The 20,860-nt window shown below is 42.6% G+C and overlaps 1 protein-coding gene across 1 annotated transcript in view; it reads left to right on the top strand.

The window, feature by feature from the left end:
* LOC134965134 (IgGFc-binding protein-like) overlaps positions 1-12,818 on the top strand; it is a 70,793-nt gene extending 57,975 nt beyond the window's left edge. The window contains exons 13-20 of the mRNA XM_063941661.1: positions 163-764; positions 1,300-1,867; positions 5,375-5,970; positions 6,082-6,655; positions 6,854-7,053; positions 7,940-8,311; positions 9,052-9,332; positions 11,396-12,818. Of these exons, the coding sequence (XP_063797731.1) occupies positions 163-764; positions 1,300-1,867; positions 5,375-5,970; positions 6,082-6,655; positions 6,854-7,053; positions 7,940-8,311; positions 9,052-9,332; positions 11,396-11,405 (3,203 nt within the window). The 3' untranslated portion in view covers positions 11,406-12,818. The remainder of the gene's footprint in view (positions 1-162; positions 765-1,299; positions 1,868-5,374; positions 5,971-6,081; positions 6,656-6,853; positions 7,054-7,939; positions 8,312-9,051; positions 9,333-11,395) is intronic.
* Positions 12,819-20,860: the final 8,042 nt, after the last annotated feature.

Below are 20,860 nucleotides of genomic sequence, written 5' to 3' on the forward strand. Positions count from 1 at the left end.
CATCTACACCATATATTAGTGACCTGGAGTCACCCGGAGGGCACCGCAGCATTTACTACACAGGCGTTCAGGAGTGCCGGGCCATCCACAGCCACATTATATATATATATATATATATATATATATATATATTTAAAAAAAAAAACCTTTCTTTTATTTCAGCCTTGCCATGTCCTGCAAACAGTCACTATGAGTTCTGTGGAAACGCTTGTCCAGCCACATGTACGGATCGTACTGCTCCATCCCGGTGCACTGATGACTGTGTGGAGACCTGCCAGTGTGACGATGGTTATGTTCTCAGTGTAGATAAATGTGTGAAGGCTTCAAGCTGTGGTTGCACTTACAATGGTGCCTACTACCAACCAAACCAGGAATTTTGGTCCGATGACAACTGCCGCCTTCTCTGCAAGTGTGATCCAAACCTTGGCATTGTGGTCTGTAAGGAAAACAGTTGTAAATCAAGTGAAAGGTGCATGGTAGTGAATGGAGTGCGTGGCTGTCAACCCATAAGCTTTGCCACGTGCACGGGCAGTGGAGATCCTCACTACACAACTTTTGACAACAAGAGATTTAACTTCATGGGAACCTGCATATACCAACTGGTTGGTGTGACCTCCAATGATGCATCACTGACCCGTTTTACTGTCAAGGTCCAAAACAACAACCGTGGTGGGAACACAGCTGTCTCCTACACCAAAGTGGTTACACTGGAAGTCTACGATATGGTTTTGACTCTTAGCATGGACTACCCTCGTCGTATTTTGGTATGTATGAAGTCACTGTAGATGTTTTATGAACATATCTACACACAAAGATCTTGCTGCTAGACACTAGAGCTGAAAGAATCAAATATTTTTCATTCTATCCACACACAGAGTAGGTGATGAGATGTAGATAGAGTATGCTGCTCTGACTTAGCAAGAGGTTAGTTCAGTTGGAAAATGACCACAATACAGTAGACAGTGGTCATCCTCGGAAGGATTTTACCAACATAGGGGCAGATGTATTAAGCCTGGAGAAGTGATAAAGCAGTGATAAATGCAAGGTGGTAACATACCAGCCAATAAGCTCCAGTATGTAAATTAACAGTTATGAGCTGATTGGCTAGTGTGTTATCACCTTGCATGTATCACTGCTTTATCACTTCTCCAGGCTTAATACATCTGTCCCATAATTCTCTGTAGTTCAAAAGTCATCAAAATCAGGGACCAGATACAAACATCAAAGCAAGTTTAGACAGATAAAGAGAAAGATGACTAGGAGGCAGATCACTGATCTCTTACATTCCTTTTTCTTCAGGTTGATGGCGTTGTCACATCACTGCCATTTTATTTCCAAACGAACAAAGTTGTGGCGTACATCAGTGGCAGCCAAGGCATTATTAAGACAGACTTCGACGTTACTGTAACATATGACTGGAACAGTTATGTGTCAGTGACTATACCAAGCACTTATTCCAATGCTGTTGGTGGCTTGTGTGGAAACTACAACAAGAATCCCAATGATGACTTTGCCATGAAGACTGGCGGAACAGCATCAAACGAGGTTCAGTTTGGTAACAGCTGGAAAGTTGGTGAGGTTGCTGGTTGTACACCAGAGTGTACCAAGAACTGCCCTCTATGTTCTGAAGCTCAAAAGCAAGCGTACAAGAGTGAGAAATACTGTGGACTTATCACCAAGCCTAAAGGACCATTCAGCCAGTGTCTCTCAGTTGTTGACCCGACTCCTTTCTTCAATGACTGCATTTTCGATGCCTGCCAATACAAGGGACATCCTTCATCCTACTGTAATGCCATAGGTCTCTATGTGGCCGCCTGTCAGGCTGCTGGTGTCACACTTCAAGAATGGAGATCGGCTTCTTTCTGCTGTAAGTTATGGTTCTAAAGTTCTCTCATTAAAGTGATACTAATTAGTCTTGATGTTTACCAAAGTGCGGTTTATAAAATTCCTAGTACACACTTGTGGCAGATGCACATTGGTGCAAGTGAACACTAGCATTTGTTGTATTGCAAGTGCGCACTATACTGTCAATTGTGCCACATCATGAAATTTTGCCCAGTAAAAATTATTGCCAAGATGAATTTTCATCCTTTGAACCACTGATTCCTGAATGCTTCTGATAAAGTTAGAAAGTTTACTTTTGTCATATGTCAAAGTTGTATCCTGCAAGTAATTATTCATCAAACTCTTTTTAGCCACTGTCAATCCATTAGAATATGGGAGGGATAAAGATGCAGCGAAAAGAATGCATTTAACCCAATATTCAACTTTATGAAAATGACCATTAAATCAATATGTAAGAAATTTGAAAGGTCCAAACAAAATTGCAATTAATATATAATTTATTGAGCTAAAGACTATCCAGATCAAGAGCCTACCATATATGTAGGAGATAGTCTATTCTTAATTTTGCCCCTAAAAATCCCACACAGGACAATCTAATTAAGGGATAATACATTATACTCAAGAGTGAGAGCTGGTTTGTGGCACAAAGCTACCATTGCCACCGATGATGAAATGGAAGAACGTGGTGTAGATATACGTAGACTATGAGTGACAGGCCATGTTTTAAACATGGTGATACTCAGCACCGAACAGCTCCCACCCGATTGAATGCAGGACTCTGAGAAGTGAATGGGTACTGGCAGAAATATGATGGCCTTGCCATCTACACAGGAAAAGCCTGATGCTTCCATCCTGCTGATTAGCCCAGGCACAGAAGTGAGACACTGCTATCAGATTGTCAGGATCATTCTTTGTGGGTAACACAATTACTGATAAATAACATATAAAAGGGGCATTATAGAACATTATTATGCAGTCTTTAGCGATATGGTATAATTAGCTGATGTGACAGTCACAGTGTTGCCTGTCCAAACAAGAGAGACTTGGAATACAAAGAAAGAATATAGAATGTAGCGGAGGCAGGGGTTCACGGTGAGGGAAGGAGAGTGTTAAAATAAAAAGAGAAAGATAGAAAGACTAGGTAGAACAGCTAGGAACCCAGAAAGTGATAAGCTGCTGTTCATCTCATCTTCCTCACCAAATATACTACAGTAGGTCCACCTCTCCTCTCTTATAAGCCCTATACTGGCTCCCCTTTCCATTTAGAATCCAACTGAATTTTCCTGAACTCACTTACAAAGCTCTTACCCATTCCATCAACCCTTATATTCCCACCCGCAATCTTCACTCCACAAACGCATACTGCCTCTCCTGCCAAATGATTACTTCCTCCCATTCCTACCGCCAAGATTTTGCATGTGCTGCTCACTACCTCTGGAGTTCTCTCTCTCCTGCTATCAGAATCTCTGGCTCTCTACAAAACTTCAAACAGGCTCTCAAGATCCACTTCTTCCTCAAACCTGCCATCTCTCCTCCTAACCCTCTGTTCCATGCTCACTGTCTATCCCATCTGTGTCACCCCTGTCTGTCTGCCCGTACCCTTTAGAACGCAAGATCTCACGAGCAAGGCCCGCTCCCCTCATTTGCTTTTCCTTCTGTTACTTAGAATATCTTCTACTCTACACTCCCTACAAAGGCACCTAAGACATGATTCCTGCCACCCTGATATTTATTTCACTGTTGTCTGATGATGTAGGAATATTTATATACAGTAGCATATACTTGTCCTACATTGTCTTCTACTGTAAGTTGCTGATTTCTTGTTTTGTTTATTTATGTCAAAAAACACTAACTGTGCCTGGCGCTAATCACAAGATATGTATATAGTTATGTATCTACACGTATAGGTGTACATATAAATTCACACGTACACCCAACTCGCACATACATACAAGTACCTTCAATAAAAATATTAATTTATATACCTTAATAAGAACCCATACATTCTAAAAAAGTCACATAGAGCAGCGGGGGGAAATTGGCTTGTGGATATAGCCAATAAAAAATTTTCACCTGATATAAACCAGATGTAAAACTGCAAACAAATATACTATATCCCCTCGTACTAATGGAATCAAATTGAGGCAACAGGACATGTATATACTCAATACATTAATTACTTTATAGTATTTTAAATACCTATAAAATCAATCATATACAGAATACTAACATCAAAAAATTAATATGCGCCTATAAATACCCCCCACTAAAAAATAAAAATATTAATAATTAAGCATAAGAGGTGGATCATCTATCTATAATTCTATATTGACCACAGTGGACTGATAGATTAGGGCAATGAATGGTGTCAACTGGGTCACAAATAGGGCACTTTCTGTGACGCGTTTCGCTCCCAATTGGAGCGTCCTCATAGAGTGACCCAGTTGACACCATTCATTGTCCCTTAGTGGTGTTAACAAGTGTGCATCGCTGCTGTTTGTGCTGACAAGCGGAAGAAGCGAGGACGCTATATGCGGCGGCAGGAAGATGGGAGCCTAATTAGCTGGCAGGCGCCTGCGGTGCGCCGAGCCCCGGGAGCCGGACATCATCCTCCAAAGCTGTAAGGTGCGTGCACCACAATTGTGAGGTTATCAAGCGGGAGACGGAGAACGCCACTTGCGGTGGCTGGAAAATGGGAGCACAATCAGCAACTAGGCGCTTGCGGTGCGCTGAGCCCCGGGTGCCTGACTTTATCCTCCGGACTTGTAAAACATCTCTCCCATCAGTGAGAACTTACTCCACTGTGAACACACGGATAAATTACCTGCATTGGTAAAGAACTTTATTTTTGCTCTATTATAAGGTATCCAATTCAAGGGACAATCTATAGCACACCGTACGGGACTGTCCTATTTAAGAATAAAAATAAGGACATTAATATTTTTGCCCTATTCTATCAGTCCACTGTGGTCAATATAGAATTATAGATAGATGATCCACCTCTTATGCTTAATTATTAATATGTTTATTTTTTAGTAGGGGTTTTTTATATGCGCATATTAATTTTTTGATGTTAGTATTCTGTGTATGATTGAGTTTATAGGTATTAAAAATACTATAAGGTAATTAATATATTGAGTATATTCATGTCCTGTTGCCTCAATTTGATTCCATTAGCGTGAGGGGATATAGTATATTTGCTTATTTATGTACTTTGTTAGGTGCTTCAGAATTCTTGTGGCACCATATAATAAAAAAAAAAATAATAATAATAATAATAATAATAATAATAATAATAATAATAATAGTACTTTTAGTTGTGTATTTCCCTTGGACAAAAATAGTAAGTTCAAGTGGTGAATCCTAAAACTATTGGAATCACCATATGCACAACACACATGGACTCTGCAACATTTGATGTATTTTCTAATTTACTCTGTGGTTTGATTATATATTGCATGCTATAATATTATTTTATTTTACACACCTTTATGGAAAGTACTAATATTGACTTGATACATTTTCCTAGGTCCATCCTGCCCTGCAAACACTCATTATGAATTGTGCGGAAATGCCTGTCCAGTCACCTGCTATGGGTTGTCATCACCGACTGGCTGTGACTCTCTTTGCAAAGAATCTTGTTACTGTGACAATGGTTTCATAATGAGTGGTCACAAATGTGTTCCCATTGCCCAGTGCGGCTGTGTCTATCAAGATAAATATTATCAAAACAACGAAGTCTTCTATCCTAAGGGTCAATGCAATGAGAAATGCCAGTGTGGGGCTGATGGCATTGTCAAGTGCCAATCAGAACGTTGTGGACCTGAGGAAGAATGCAAACTGGTCAATGGGGCTTGGGGATGTCAATCTAAAGAGTGTGGCAGATGTGAGGCTTCTGGAGATCCACATTACATTTCCTTTGATGGTCTCAAATTTGACTTCCAAGGCACTTGCACATACACTTTTGCAAAGGTTGTGGTGGTTGACCCACGTCTTGTGGACTTCTCTGTGGTTGTTGAGAATGAAAGCTATGGAAATGGTAATGTTGCTGTGACAAGACTTGTGGTGGTGTCTGTATATGGTTACACTGTGGCCATTGCAAGAGACATGAGATCAGCAGTAAAGGTTAGTATCAAATATTAACTTATTTACTTTTAGTATTACATTGCCATGATACTGTGTCTTGTTCTAAGTTTTCAGTACCTTTAAGTAAAATGTTTTTCAATATTTCCGTAGGTTGATGGAGAGCTCAACAAATTGCCATTGACCTTAGAAGATGACGGTATCGTAGTAAATCAAGAAGGGAACAATGTTGTCTTACAGACAGACTTTGGTTTGAAGATTCTGTATGATACGATTTACCATGTAGTCCTTAATATACCTAGTTCATACCGTGGCAAGATGGGTGGTCTCTGTGGCAACTTCAACGGTGATAACAAAGATGAATTCCAACTTCCCAGCAAAGAGGTTGCCAAATCTGTGAATGAGTTTGGGGCAGCCTGGAAAGTGAGCATTGCTGGTGCCAAGTGCAGTGATGGCTGTGCTGTTGGAGAATGTCTAGTATGTGGGGATGCCAAGCTCCAACCATTTAAGGCTACGTCTTCTTGTGGCATGATCACTAACCCAGCTGGGCCATTTAAAGATTGCCATTCCAAGATTAACCCAACTGAATATTTTAACCACTGCATCTATGACTCTTGTGCTGTTGATGGAAAAGATGATATTGTGTGCAAGGGGATCCAGGCCTATGCAGCAGCTTGCTATACTGTTGGTGCTACTCTAAGCTCTTGGCGAACACCAGCATTCTGTCGTAAGTGCAAAGCAAAAATTATTTGAGTTGGAGTGAAATACAGATATGGAGTAAAATTTACCATAACATAATAAAAGTTAGTTCCAACTGTTGGAAAGGAACCATTAACTTGCATGTTTTGTTTTCTATTAATGTCCAGTTCTACCTTTGGTATTATTGCTTTGAGTCAATTTTCTACAATTGTTTTTCCTTTTGCAGCTATGTCCTGTCCAGCAAATAGTCATTATGCACTTTGTACCAGAACCTGTGAGCAAACTTGTTCTGGGATTACCGAGCCAATGCGATGTACAGATCGATGTTTCGAAGGTTGCGAGTGTGACGCCGGCTATGTGTTGGACGGAGATAGATGTGTCACCATGGACAAATGTGGATGTGTATTTAGTGGACGATACTTGAGTGTATGTATTACGTTATTACAGTTATTTTGTTTCTACTGCTTTTTTTATGCTGTTTTGTTTGCATATAGCCTAAAAAACATAGCATGTTGTACTTTATCATATTCTATTACTTTGAATAGAACAATAATATACTGTCCTGGTATTCTATTGTATATTGACATTTCTTATGGTCAAATTATATAGAAACTTATAGACCAGTAGTATTCACCATCAACTTTATACATCCAATAATAAGTTCCATTGAAATAATTGGTTCGATTTATCTATTAATACATGTTTGTTTCTGTAATAATATTGCAATGCAGCAAATTAGGGTCAATAGGAAATACTGGGATTCAGGTATAAAAAAAAAGCATAGACTCTGATTTAGAGTTACCAGAAAGTGTGTGCATATGCCAATTAATGTAAAATTTTACTCAACTAATTATTATAACAAAACCTAGATAATGTAAACTTATATGATTTGTTTTGTACCGTTTTCACATGGTAATATACCAAATATTGGGTCTTAAATTTTAGCTATCATTTACCTAGTACATTCCATAAAATGGTCCTTAAAATCCAATTGGTTGCTATAGGCAACACCTTAACTTATTATCTTTAGTAGGTTGGGTACAGTTAATCTTCCCCATGGACTCTGGTTTAGAGTTGCATGTGACAAGGCACATCTTAGAGCAAAACTGACTTGCATATACATTATTTGAATACATACTGTACAGTCTTTAGAGTATCTTACACTTGGACAGGTTCTCTATGGTGAGGATATCAAATCTCTTTTGTCCATGGAGCCTTTATACTTGGTGATCACTGCATTTTTATATTTATTTTTTAAAATAAATGTTTATTTATTTAAAAAAAAATAATTCCTACTATTTTTCTTATTTAGGAGGGCGAGTCCTTTGTCTCGGCAGACTGTACCCGTCAATGTAATTGCCAAGCTGGCGGTGTGACCTGTGCAGCAGTTTCATGTAGTTCCACGGAGCGCTGTGGTCTTGTCAATGGTGTGCGAGGTTGCTACAAGGTGGAAGGCCAATGTTCTGTAGGCCCACAGAAGTTGGTCACTTTTGATGGACTCTCAGGAGGATCTATAGGAATTGGCCCTGTAGAGGTTGCTTCTCTGTGTGATATGGATGCATCCGGGTGGTTCAGAGTTCTTGCCGATATCCAGAGCTGTGGAGTAGAAGCAAAATCTGTCTCCAGACTTCATATCTTCATTCGTGGTGGCCTAGTGACCATCTCCAAGGACAAGGAGGTCTGGGTGAGTAGCCTATACAGCACTTCCTAAAACATTCTAGTCAGTTAGCAACTCCTATCTCCATAATGCTATAAAAGTAAAAAATGTATCTATAATGTAGCTATAATGTTAAAACCTAGGGTTGAAACTTTCGCTGCTGCCTACACCATCATCTAAGATCAAACACAGTGACCTCAAAATAATGCCACACCCCACATGAGAAAGGTCCATGAGTATACTCAGAAGAGCAGAACAGGGGCCCCAAATTTTACTACACAGCCCAGGGGTTATAGTGTGCAACCCCTATATCTAGGCTGAAAAATTAAATATATTGACGCATAGGTTTGAATGTCATGGATGTGTCCAATGTTGATTGAGGTTTTTTGAGAGGTCTATTACAGTAGGACAGTCTGCTGCTTCTTGTAGATCTGTTGGGGGGCCAAACCGAGAAGCTCTGCATTGGGTAACTACTGTATGAAATGGGCTCCTATGACTGATACTGTCTGCCCATTTATTTGAGTAGTGATACTCCAGGATACATATATTAAAAGAATAGTCATTCAATAGTGAGTATTTCAATCCTTACATGCAGTAGTAAACATTAACTTGTGCTATTATATGAATTAAATGATGTTCCAAAGTTGCTTCGAGATTTGCCATGTATTATTGTTTTATCCCACAATTAGTGAGTAATCCAACCAGATTCCTCCTGTATGAAAATCTGCATTACAATGAATTGATGAAATGAATTACAATTTTTACAGGTGAATGGTCGCTTGGCTGCTCTTCCCACTGTTTCTGGCATTGTGTCAGTAAGTGCTGTGGATAGTTCCATCTCTATCCAGATTTCCACAAACTTGAAGATTGAGTTTAGCAGCAGTGGAAGCCTCTTGCTCCGGGTCTCCGAGGGTCTGTCTGAGGCAGTTTGTGGGGTCTGTGGAAACTTTAATGGAGACTCCTCTGATGACCTCAGAGCTCCTGGAGGAAAGGTGGTCAAGGATATTTTGCAACTTATAGCATCTTGGAGAGCTCGTGACTTCAGTTGGTAAGTAAAGTAATCTACATTATGGTCACCCTACACTTGCTGCCTCTGCCTTAACCCCTCTGTGGGACTTAAAATAGTAAACTGTATGAATTCAGTTGATGCGATTAGCTCAGGTTCCAAGATAGTAAAATAGATGAATAAACCTTACACTGGTGTAGACAAGCCAGACCTGGGCAGGACAAGAGAGTCTTTGGTGGGATCACAAAGCTCTTGAGGCATCGCTGCATGATTAACATTTTATGAACAGAATTGACGTACTGTAAGGCACATGGGGGTAGATATATGAAGGGTCGATATGGGGGTGGGGAGGGGTATTAGCAAACGTTATGTGTGCTGATATTGCTCCCCACCCACATGTATTAATGTGCTGATAAGAAAGCACATTGATATGCAGAGCAATATATGACCGGTCAGCGGCACTGACTGTTCCGACACCTGCAGCTTTTTATTTCGTCAGTGGCAGGAGACCTTGCCCTCTCTCCACAGCAAGGACAGCTGTGTCCCTGGCTGCGGCGGCTGCCAGCTGCAGGCTGCACAGGACATCTTGCTATAATGCCCACTGGAGCCGACCCAGATTAAGACACAGCAAATCAGCACTTTCAGCAATCGACGGAGGGGGGAGCTCTCACTCCCCCGCTCTGTCAGACAAGATGTTAATGCATTTTGTTGGTCTGGCTTGCTGCTTCCCCCTCGGTCAAGAGGTGAAGTACAAATCGTTATACCCACACGATACGTCTACCCCATAATAATACATCCACCCTACAGCCAGTATCATGGCAAAAAGAAGCTAATAGGCTGGTACTTTATTTCTCCCTGCACAATGACAGTAGTTACAGATTTTAGCTATAACCTACAGAATGCTATGTACACAAGAGTGATATGATTATTATTAACATAATGTTTGTGGTTCTAAATGTAAAGATTCAGTATCAAGATAAAGTTCCTCATAAATTCTAATAACTCTGAATTAACCTGTATTGTCAGAGGGGGGTTAAATGATATAAAATCACAGTTCTTAGGCAAACAATCTACTTTGTAGAATTCAGAAGTGCTTCAGCCACTGATTTTAATGTCCCTATCCTAGAACTCTGCCCTTGGAGTTTAAATGTACATCCAGAGGGACAGGAGCTCTTTAGATGTGATCATCACTGAAATGTCTTAGGAGCTGATTCAGAGTTTTACACCAGTCACACAGATGCTGTGTCTTTGTACGCAGAGCTGTATGAAATTATGCAAATGCTGCAGGAGTCGTTTTATGAGAATAGAGGTCTCCTGCCAGCTTCGCTGATCCCCTGCTGCATCTGAAGACACAACATTGTACCATCTGCAAGGATATTGAACATCTTAGGATGTTAAATTAATTCACTCAGCCTGGTCCAGTGTAGGTGCATCCAAGGATGCAGTCTCTGGCTTAGGCACACTCCATTTTCCGGAACAGTGCACCTCCATGCTCCTAAAGTGGCGCAGATTGTCACTCACTGGACATCTGCCCTGTACTGTGCCCATCTTTGCTGTTCCTGATCTGCACATGTGCAGATCAAAAATAATTGGAGAACTATGAAACCATGGCTCAAGCCTCCAACTCAATCAGGCACTTAATCCTGGTGTCCTTTCTGAATTGCATTTTAGGGGGATATTCAATTAGTGCCAAATTTTCCGACGGTCGGAAAATCGGGACTAATTTGACCTATGTGTATTCAATAGTGGGCATTTTCACTTGTTTTTGGATCCATTTTCGCCCATGCCTTTACGTTGTTGTTTTTTTGTCAAATAGGCATGGGTGAAAAGGGACCTAAAAATGGGCAATTCGGCACATTCGAGAAAACGCGTGTATCGGCGGCAAATTCGCCCATCCACGCGGTTTTATCCCGTGCAGGATTTTTCAACCAGTCGAAAAAAACAGCACGGGCATTGAATAGGTTGAATGTAAATTCTACCTAAAAATGGGCTAATAGTTGAATACACCCCTTTGTTTTGAAAAAAAAAAAAAAAAAAAAAGTTAGTATTACTAAATTGTTATATTCTGTGATTCAGCTGATACAGTAACATTTTTTTTCTTGTAGTAACGCATGAGGCACAATGAAGATCCCTGACAGAACCTAGAGGATGTTCCCTGTGACCCGAATGACCAGAAGATCTCTCCTCTCTGAAGATATTGAATGAATGACAGTATACATGTTAGATACATTGAAAGAGTTTACATGGGAAAACCTTTATATTCCAGTGACCATCAGACTTTTTGTTCCATAGACTTTTATCCTGCAACTTTTACGTAACACATTGCTTTTATTTGTCTTTACTTTTTCACCAAGACCTTTATCTTTTAAATTCTCCCTCCAGAGCTCTTAGAGACGGCACAGAGCAGCTTTGTACAATAAATGCAGTTGGTTCTACAGATCTGATTGGTCACATCTATTGGCAAAGACAGCTAGTTGTAAATACTGCAGATATCTCCAGTATTACAGACAACAGGAGTTGGAAGTTGGAGCAAGTCAGAGGATCAGATGTGGACGGAGAAATTAGGGCCTAGAGGGGGTGGAATGTAAAGGTGTTAATGTAGCAGTCTGACTACAAGGTCGCCCTTCGGGTTGTGTATTTACAGTAACACAAGACATTACTAACGTACTGTGGGACTGATTCAGCCATAGACGCAAAGCTGATGTTTCACGTTAATGAGCGAATATCGTCAGACTGCGCGTGTGCCATGATCGCATCAAGGTGCCGCTGCAATACCGCTTGCAAAGAGAATTTAATCGCAAAGTGATTGTCAGTAAGGGACCGTTTGGGAGAGGTAACGGGGAGTTGCCTTAAAAACTGAGGCATGTCATGCCCATTTTCTGGGTGTGTATCTGACGTTAGCTGCAAGCTCTTACGAACAGAAACATGGCGCCTGCCGTGTCCAGTCTGCGCATTTTTAGGTCTAACCTTAAGCTCGATATTCTTTGTTTCTGCATATAGTCTGCGAATGTGTGCGCAATTGTGAACGAGTTGCGGCAGCCCCTCTGGGTGTCTGTTATCATTTCCGGATGGCAGCTTCACTTGCGATATCAGCAGTTACAAAGCCGAAAAAAATCACACTTACAATTGCATTTGCGTCTACAACTGATTCAGGACCTCAGACATTTAAAAAATACTATAACCCGACTTTTTTCCAATGGTTCTCAGTTTCACTACTTTGCACTTTATTTTAGATGAAGGATATTTTATTCTTACAACCCTAATGCTGCAACTCTACGTAAACTGCCAGCCTGACGCAGATAACTGCCCTCCACAGTGCATCAGTGACAAGTGTCTACATTTTTACTTACTAGCATGGGCGCAAGATTAATGGGACAGAGGGTCTAGAGGATACAAGTGTTCTTATCAGGGGATCGACATTGTGTATATTTCATCTGAGTAACTGGGACTGTATGTAAAAAATAAATCTGTAACATTGTTTGTAATATCGTGATTATACTGCTTTAATAAAAAGTTGGTAAATCCTTACACTTGTGAATTTTTCTGTTGAGTGTATCTGGGATCGGTATGAAATACTTCCAATCAAAATCCAGATGGTCGAAATCCCGACAGCAATTGACCGACGGTCAAAATCCCGACAAGGTCAAAATCCCAACATGGACAAATTACCGACATTTAAAATACCGACAAGGTCAAAATACCGACATTTAAAATGCCGACAGGTCAATATACCATCATGCATTTTTCATTGTGGTTTTTTGTGTGTATGTCGACATAGGTCAACATGTACACCATATAAGTGTACTGTGTCCCCTTGCATGGCTCACTCTGCGCTCGGCGCACTATTATATTCCCCCTCCAGGTCCACTGGGATGGTAAAGTATGAACAAGTCGGTTTCAATGAAAAAATCATGAAAAACTCATGTCGGCATTTTGACCTGTAGGCATTTTACATGTTGGTATTTTGACCTTGTCGGTATTTTAAATGTCGGTATTTTGTCCATGTCGGGATTTTGACCTTGTCGGGATTTTGACCGTCGGTCAATTGCTGTCGGGATTTCAACCGTCGGGATTTTGATTGGAGGTAAATTGACAGCATCCCGTGTATCTATATGAATCCCCCAGTGCAGTAAAACACAGTCTGAGTTTTGGAACTTCAGGGTGGAATTAGAGATTTCAGCAAAATTAGTAAAAATGACTCTTAAGAAAATGTAAACAATATTTATGTCCCTATGCAGAGCCGTATATATAACAACATGTGTACCAATGTGTATAAGAAGCATATGCGGCTGGTAACTAGAAAACCTCATCAACCTGTATCTGCCCTGAACTACTGTATATTGCTTTAAAAATACTGATGCTTTGGGGCTTCACATTGTGGGCTAGATGCATAATCGCTTGGAGAGTGATAAAGTGGATGGAGATAAAGTACCAGCCAATCAGCTCCTAACTGCCACGTCACAGGCTGTGTTTGAAAAATGTCAGTTAGGAGCTGATTGTCTGGTACTTTTTCTCTCTTCATTTTATCACTCTCCAAGTGATGATGCATTTGGCCCTGTATCCAGGGCCGTTTCTTGGGGCAGGCGAGCAGTGCAACCGCACTGGGCGCCCGCCGCGGCACTAACTGTGGCTCCCTGCTTCCCCCTCCTATAATGACGCGTTTGCGTCGTTACGTCACGACGCAACCCCGTCATGACGCGAAACTCCCCCCCCCCGAGCGGAGTACAGAGGGGGATCCAAGTTAGGAAGAGGGAAAGGCCGGCACGAGAAGCAACTGGTGAGGCGGGCCGAAGAGCGGTAATCGCCTCTGTAAGTATTCTCTCTCTCTCTGTGTAAAATGGGGACACCTGCCGTAATGTGTGAAATGGGGACTCTTGCCTGCTGTAGTATGGGGATTTAATGTACAGTATCAAGGGCATTGCGGTGTGTGGCATAATATGGTGCAGGGGGCATTACTGTGTGGGGCTTAATATGGTAGAATTTTTATTTCCTGTGGTGGTCGTGATCTGTTGGAGCAGGGTCAAAAACTGGATTGTGAGGTAGTCTTTTCAGACGAGGCCATGCTCATTTAAATGAGGCCACACCCATTTAGATGAGGCCATGCCCCCTTGCCCGGTGCACGCGCAAGTTTTTTTTTTATCTAGGTGTGTGTGGGGGGGCACATTTTTTTATGCCATGGGGGGGCGCATTTTTAAATCTCGCACTGGGAGCCAAATTGGCTAGAAACAGCCCTGCCTGTATCACTTAATTCAACTCTTTTTTAGCACTTTTTTTTTCTTTATTAAACACGTTTTAACATTTTATTTAATACCTCTCATCTGTGTGACCCCCACTTAACACACAGCTTTTGCTTCTTTGTTATCAACACTAACTGACACCTTAGCCTCTCACTAGTGTGGTGCCATGGGGCGGCCGGCCTTTGCTGACTTGGTGGTGTCCCACACCCTCGACTTTAACTTAGCATTAGGGACCCACCAGATAAGGACACCTGGATGCTGGTCGGTGGGCACATATTTTTTGGCCAACAAGTATGCTAAGCACCTTGATTTTGCTCTGTGATCCATGTGTTCTAAGATCACTAGGCAAAATATTGCAAAATGGTCAAAGGACAGGTAGCAGTGACACAGAAGTCCATAAAATGTAGCACAGAAAAGTAGAATCCACCATGGCACACAGCACACCTAACTGTCAGGAATAACTAAAACCACTAAAGCAGGAAATGCAATGAGTATATTTGTATTTTACCCAATCAGCTCCTGAGATAGAGTCATGTGAGCATCAACATGAAAACAGTGTTTGATTGATCAGCTGAGGGTATCTGGATAATAGATACTGTAGATAGACGGTGTCTAGGTCGACAGTCAAAAAGTCAACATGATGTCAACCCATATGGTTGGAAATGTGGATGTAAATCAGATTGGAGATGTAGGTGAGAAAGGAATTATTAAATGCTTTGTATTTAAAGGTGTTGATGAAAAGGTAGCCGGTATAGGAGGCTGCAGAGAATAGAGGCAGATGCCATGCAGTGAAAGAGTAAATGAGATAATCCGCAGCAGCATTAAGGACAGTTTGGAGAGGGGAGATCAGGCATAGATGGAGGCCAGAAAGCAGAAAACTATAGAAGTCAAGTGGGGAGATGTTGAGGGCATGGACAATAGTTTTAGTAGGATCTTGGTGGGCAAATGATAAATCCTAGAGATATTTGGGCAGATGAAACAGCATCTGCCCAATGAGAGATGGCTTGAATGTGGAAAGACACAGAGGCAATGAATAAAAAGGGACAGAAATAAGGATGACGTTTTCGATGGAAAGAGACGGAAAAGATGGAGGTATTTCATAGTGATGTGCACCGGAAATTTTTAGGGTTTTGTGTTTTGGTTTTGGATTCGGTTCCGCGGCCGTGTTTTGGATTCGGACGCGTTTTGGCAAAACCCCCCTGAAATTTTTTTGTCGGATTCGCGTGTGTTTTGGATTCTGGTGTTTTTTTACAAAAACCCCTCAAAAACAGCTTAAATCATAGAATTTGGGGGTCATTTTGATCCCATAGTATTATTAACCTCAATAACCATAATTTCCACTCATTTTCAGTCTATTCTGAACACCTCACAATATTATTTTTAGTCCTAAAATTTGCACCGAGGTCGCTGGATGACTAAGCTAAGCGATCCAAGTGGCCGACACAAACACCTGGCCCATCTAGGAGTGGCACTGCAGTGTCAGACAGGATGGCACTTCAAAAAAATAGTCCCCAAACAGCACATGATGCAAAGAAAAAAAGAGGTGCACCAAGGTCGCTGGATGGCTAAGCTAAGCGACACAAGTGGCCGACACAAACACCTGGCCCATCTAGGAGTGGCACTGCAGTGTCAGACAGGATGGCACTTCAAAAAAATAGTCCCCAAACAGCACATGATGCAAAGAAAAAAAGAGGTGCACCAAGGTCGCTGGATGGCTAAGCTAAGCGACACAAGTGGCCGACTCAAACACCTGGCCCATCTAGGAGTGGCACTGCAGTGTCAGGCAGGATGGCACTTCAAAAAAATCCCAAACAGCGCATGATGCAAAGAAAAATGAAAGAAAAAAGAGGTGCAAGATGGAATTGTCCTTGGGCCCTCCCACCCACCCTTATGTTGTATAAACAGGACATGCACACTTTAACAAACCCATCATTTCAGCGACAGGGTCTGCCACACAACTGTGACTGAAGTGACTGGTTGGTTTGAGTCCCCACCAAAAAAGAAGCAATCAATCTCTCCTTGCACAAACTGGCTCTACAGAGGCAAGATGTCCACCTCCTCCTCATCGTCCGATTCCTCACCCCTTTCACTGTGTACATCCCCCTCCTCACAGATTATTAATTCGTCCCCACTGGAATCCACCATCTCAGGTCCCTGTGTACTTTCTGGAGGCAATTGCTGGTGAATGTCTCCACGGAGGAATTGATTATAATTCATTTTGATGAACATCATCTTCTCCACATTTTCTGGAAGTAACCTCGTACGCCGATTGCTGACAAGGTGAGCGGCTGCACTAAACACTCTTTCGGAGTACACACTGGAGGGTGGGCAACTTAGGTAAAATAAAGCCAGTTTCTGCAAGGGCCTCCAAATTGCCTCTTTTTCCTGCCAGTATACGTACGGACTGTCTGACGTGCCTACTTGGATGCGGTCACTCATATAATCCTCCACCATTCTTTCAATGGTGAGAGAATCATATGCATGTCAGTAATCGTTGGCAGGTCCTTCAGTCCGGACCAGATGTCAGCACTCGCTCCAGACTGCCCTGCATCACCGCCAGCGGGTGGGCTCGGAATTCTGAGCCTTTTCCTCGCACCCCCAGTTGCGGGAGAATGTGAAGGAGGAGCTGTTGACGGGTCACGTTCCGCTTGACTTGACAATTTTCTCACCAGCAGATCTTTGAACCTCTGCAGACTTGTGTCTGCCGGAAAGAGAGATACAACGTAGGTTTTAAATCTAGGATCGAGCACGGTGGCCAAAATGTAGTGCTCTGATTTCAACAGATTGACCACCCGTGAATCCTGGTTAAGCGAATTAAGGGCTCCATCCACAAGTCCCACATGCCTAGCGGAATCGCTCTGTTTTAGCTCCTCCTTCAATGTCTCCAGCTTCTTCTGCAAAAGCCTGATGAGGGGAATGACCTGACTCAGGCTGGCAGTGTCTGAACTGACTTCACGTGTGGCAAGTTAAAAGGGTTGCAGAACCTTGCACAACGTTGAAATCATTCTCCACTGCGCTTGAGTCAGGTGCATTCCCCCTCCTTTGCCTATATCGTAGGCAGATGTATAGGCTTGAATGGCCTTTTGCTGCTCCTCCATCCTCTGAAGCATATAGAGGGTTGAATTCCACCTCGTTACCACCTCTTGCTTCAGATGATGGCACGGCAGGTTCAGGAGTGTTTGCTGGTGCTCCAGTCTTCGGCACGCGGTGGCTGAATGCTGAAAGTGGCCCGCAATTCTTCGGGCCACCGTCAGCATCTCTTGCACGCCCCTGTAGTTTTTTAAATAATTCTGCACCACCAAATTCAATGTATGTGCAAAACATGGGACGTGCTGGAATTTGCCCAGATGTAATGCACGCACAATATTGCTGGCGTTGTCCGATGTCACAAATCCCCAGGAGAGTCCATTTGGGGTAAGCCATTCTGCGATGATGTTCCTCAGTTTCCGTAAGAGGTTGTCAGCTGTGTGCCTCTTCTGGAAAGCGGTGATACAAAGCGTAGCCTGCCTAGGAACGAGTTAGCGTTTGTGAAATGCTGCTTCTGGTGCCACCGCTGCTGTTCTTGCTGCGGGAGGCAATACATCTACCCAGTGGGCTGTCACAGTCATATAGTCCTGAGTCTGCCCTGCTCCACTTGTCCACATGTCCGTGGTTAAGTGGACATTGGGTACAACTGCATTTTTTAGGACACTGGTGACTCTTTTTCTGAGGTCTGTGTACATTTTCGGTATCGCCTGCCTAGAGAAATGGAACCTAGATGGTATTTGGTACCGGGGACACAGTATCTCAATCAAGTCTGTAATTGCCTGTGAATTAACGGTGGATAACGGAAACACGTTTCTCACCGCCCAGGCTGCCAAGGCCTGAGTTATCCACTTTGCAGCAGGATGACTGCTGTGATATTTCATCTTCCTCGCAAAGGACTGTTGGACAGTCAATTGCTTCCTGGAAGTAGTACAAGTGGTCTTCGACTTCCCCTCTGGGATGACGATCGACTCCCAGAAGCAACAACAGCAGCGCCAGCAGCAGGAGGCGTTACACTCAAGGATGCATCGGATGAATCCCAGGCAGGAGAGGACTCGTCATACTTGACAGTGACATGGCCTGCAGGACTATTGGCTTTCCTGTGTAAGGAGGAAATTGACACTGAGGGAGTTGGTGGTGTGGTTTGCAGGAGCTTGGTTACAAGAGGAAGGGATTTAGTGGTCAGTGGACTGCTTCCGCTGTCATCCAAAGTTTTTGAACTTGTCACTGACTTATGATGAATGCGCTGCAGGTGACGTATAAGGGAGGATGTTCCGAGGTGGTTAACGTCCTTACCCCTACTTATTACAGCTTTACAAAGGCAACACACGGCTTGACACCTGTTGTCCGCATTTCTGTTAAAATAATTCCACACCGAAAAGGTGATTTTTTTTGTAATTTGACCAGGCATGTCAATGGCCATATTCGTCCCACGGACAACAGGTGTCTCCCCGGGTGCCTGACTTAAACAAACCACCTCACCATCAGAATCCTCCTTGTCAATATCCTCCTCAGTGCCAGCAACACCCATAACCTCATCCTGGTGTACTTCAACAGTGACATCTTCAATTTGACTATCAGGAACTGGACTGCGGGTGCTCCTTCCAGCACTTGCAGGGGGCGTGCAAATGGTGGAAGGCGCCACCTCTTCCCGTCCAGTGTTGGGAAGGTCAGACATCGCAGCCGATACAATTGGACTCTCCTTGGGGATTTGTGATTTTGAAGAACGCACAGTTCTTTGCTGTGCTTTTGCCAGCTTAAGTCATTTCATTTTTCTAGCGAGAGGATGAGTGCTTCCATCCTCATGTGAATCTGAACCACTAGCCATGAACATAGGCCAGGGCCTCAGCCGTTCCTTGCCACTCCGTGTCGTAAATGGCATATTGGCAAGTTTACGCTTCTCCTCAGACGCTTTTAATTTTGATTTTTGGATCATTTTACTGAACTTTTGTGTTTTGGATTTTACATGCTCTCTACTATGACATTGGGCATCGGCCTTGGCAGACGACGTTGATGGCATTTCATCGTCTCGGCCATGACTAGTGGCAGCAGCTTCAGCACGAGGTGGAAGTGATCTTGATCTTTCCCTATTTTACCCTCCACATTTTTGTTCTCCATTTTTTAATGTGTGGAATTATATGCCAGTATCAATAGCAATGGCCTACTACTATATATACTGCGCACAACTGAAATGCACCACAGGTATGGATGGATAGTATACTTGACGACACAGAGGTAGGTAGAGCAGTGGCCTACTGTACCGTAATGCTATATATTATATACTGGTGGTCAGCAAACTGTGCAAAACTTAAATGCACCACAGGTATGGATGGATAGTATACTTGACGACACAGAGGTAGGTAGAGCAGTGGCCTACTGTACCGTACTGCTATATATTATATACTGGTGGTCAGCAAACTGTGCAAAACTTAAATGCACCACAGGTATGGATGGATAGTATACTTGACGACACAGAGGTAGGTAGAGCAGTGGCCTACTGTACCGTACTGCTATATATTATATACTGGTGGTCAGCAAACTGTGCTAAACTTAAATGCACCACAGGTATGGATGGATAGTATACTTGACGACACAGAGGTAGGTAGAGCAGTGGCCTACTGTACCGTACTGCTATATATTATATACTGGTGGTCAGCAAACTGTGCAAAACTTAAATGCACCACAGGTATGGATGGATAGTATACTTGATGACACAGAGGTAGGTAGAGCAGTGGCCTACTGTACCGTACTGCTATATATTATATACTGGTGGTCAGCAAACTGTGCAAAACTTAAATACACCACAGGTATGGATGGATAGTATACTTGACGCCACAGAGGTAGGTAGAGCAGTGGCCTTCTGTACCGTACTCCTATATATTATATACTGGTGGTCAGCAAAATTATGCACTGTACTCCTACTATATACTACAATGCAGCACAGATATGGAGCGTTTTTCAGGCAGAGAACATATAATACTGGTGGTCACTGGTCAGCAAAACTCTGCACTGTACTCCTCCTATATAATACTGCTGGTCCCCAGTCCCCACAATAAAGCAGTGTGAGCACAGATATATGCAGCACACTGAGCACAGATATGGAGCGTTTTTCAGGTAGACAACGTATAATACTGGTGGTCACTGGTCAGCAAAACTCTGCACTGTACTCCTCCTATATAATCTACTGGTGGTCCCCAGTACCCACAATAAAGCAGTGTGAGCACAGATATATGCAGCACACTGAGCACAGATATGGAGCGTTTTTCAGGCAGACAACGTATACTGGTGGTCACTGGTCAGCAAAACTCT

The sequence above is a fragment of the Pseudophryne corroboree genome, chromosome 10 (assembly GCF_028390025.1).
Source record: "Pseudophryne corroboree isolate aPseCor3 chromosome 10, aPseCor3.hap2, whole genome shotgun sequence".
NCBI classification, from domain to species: Eukaryota; Metazoa; Chordata; class Amphibia; order Anura; family Myobatrachidae; genus Pseudophryne; species Pseudophryne corroboree.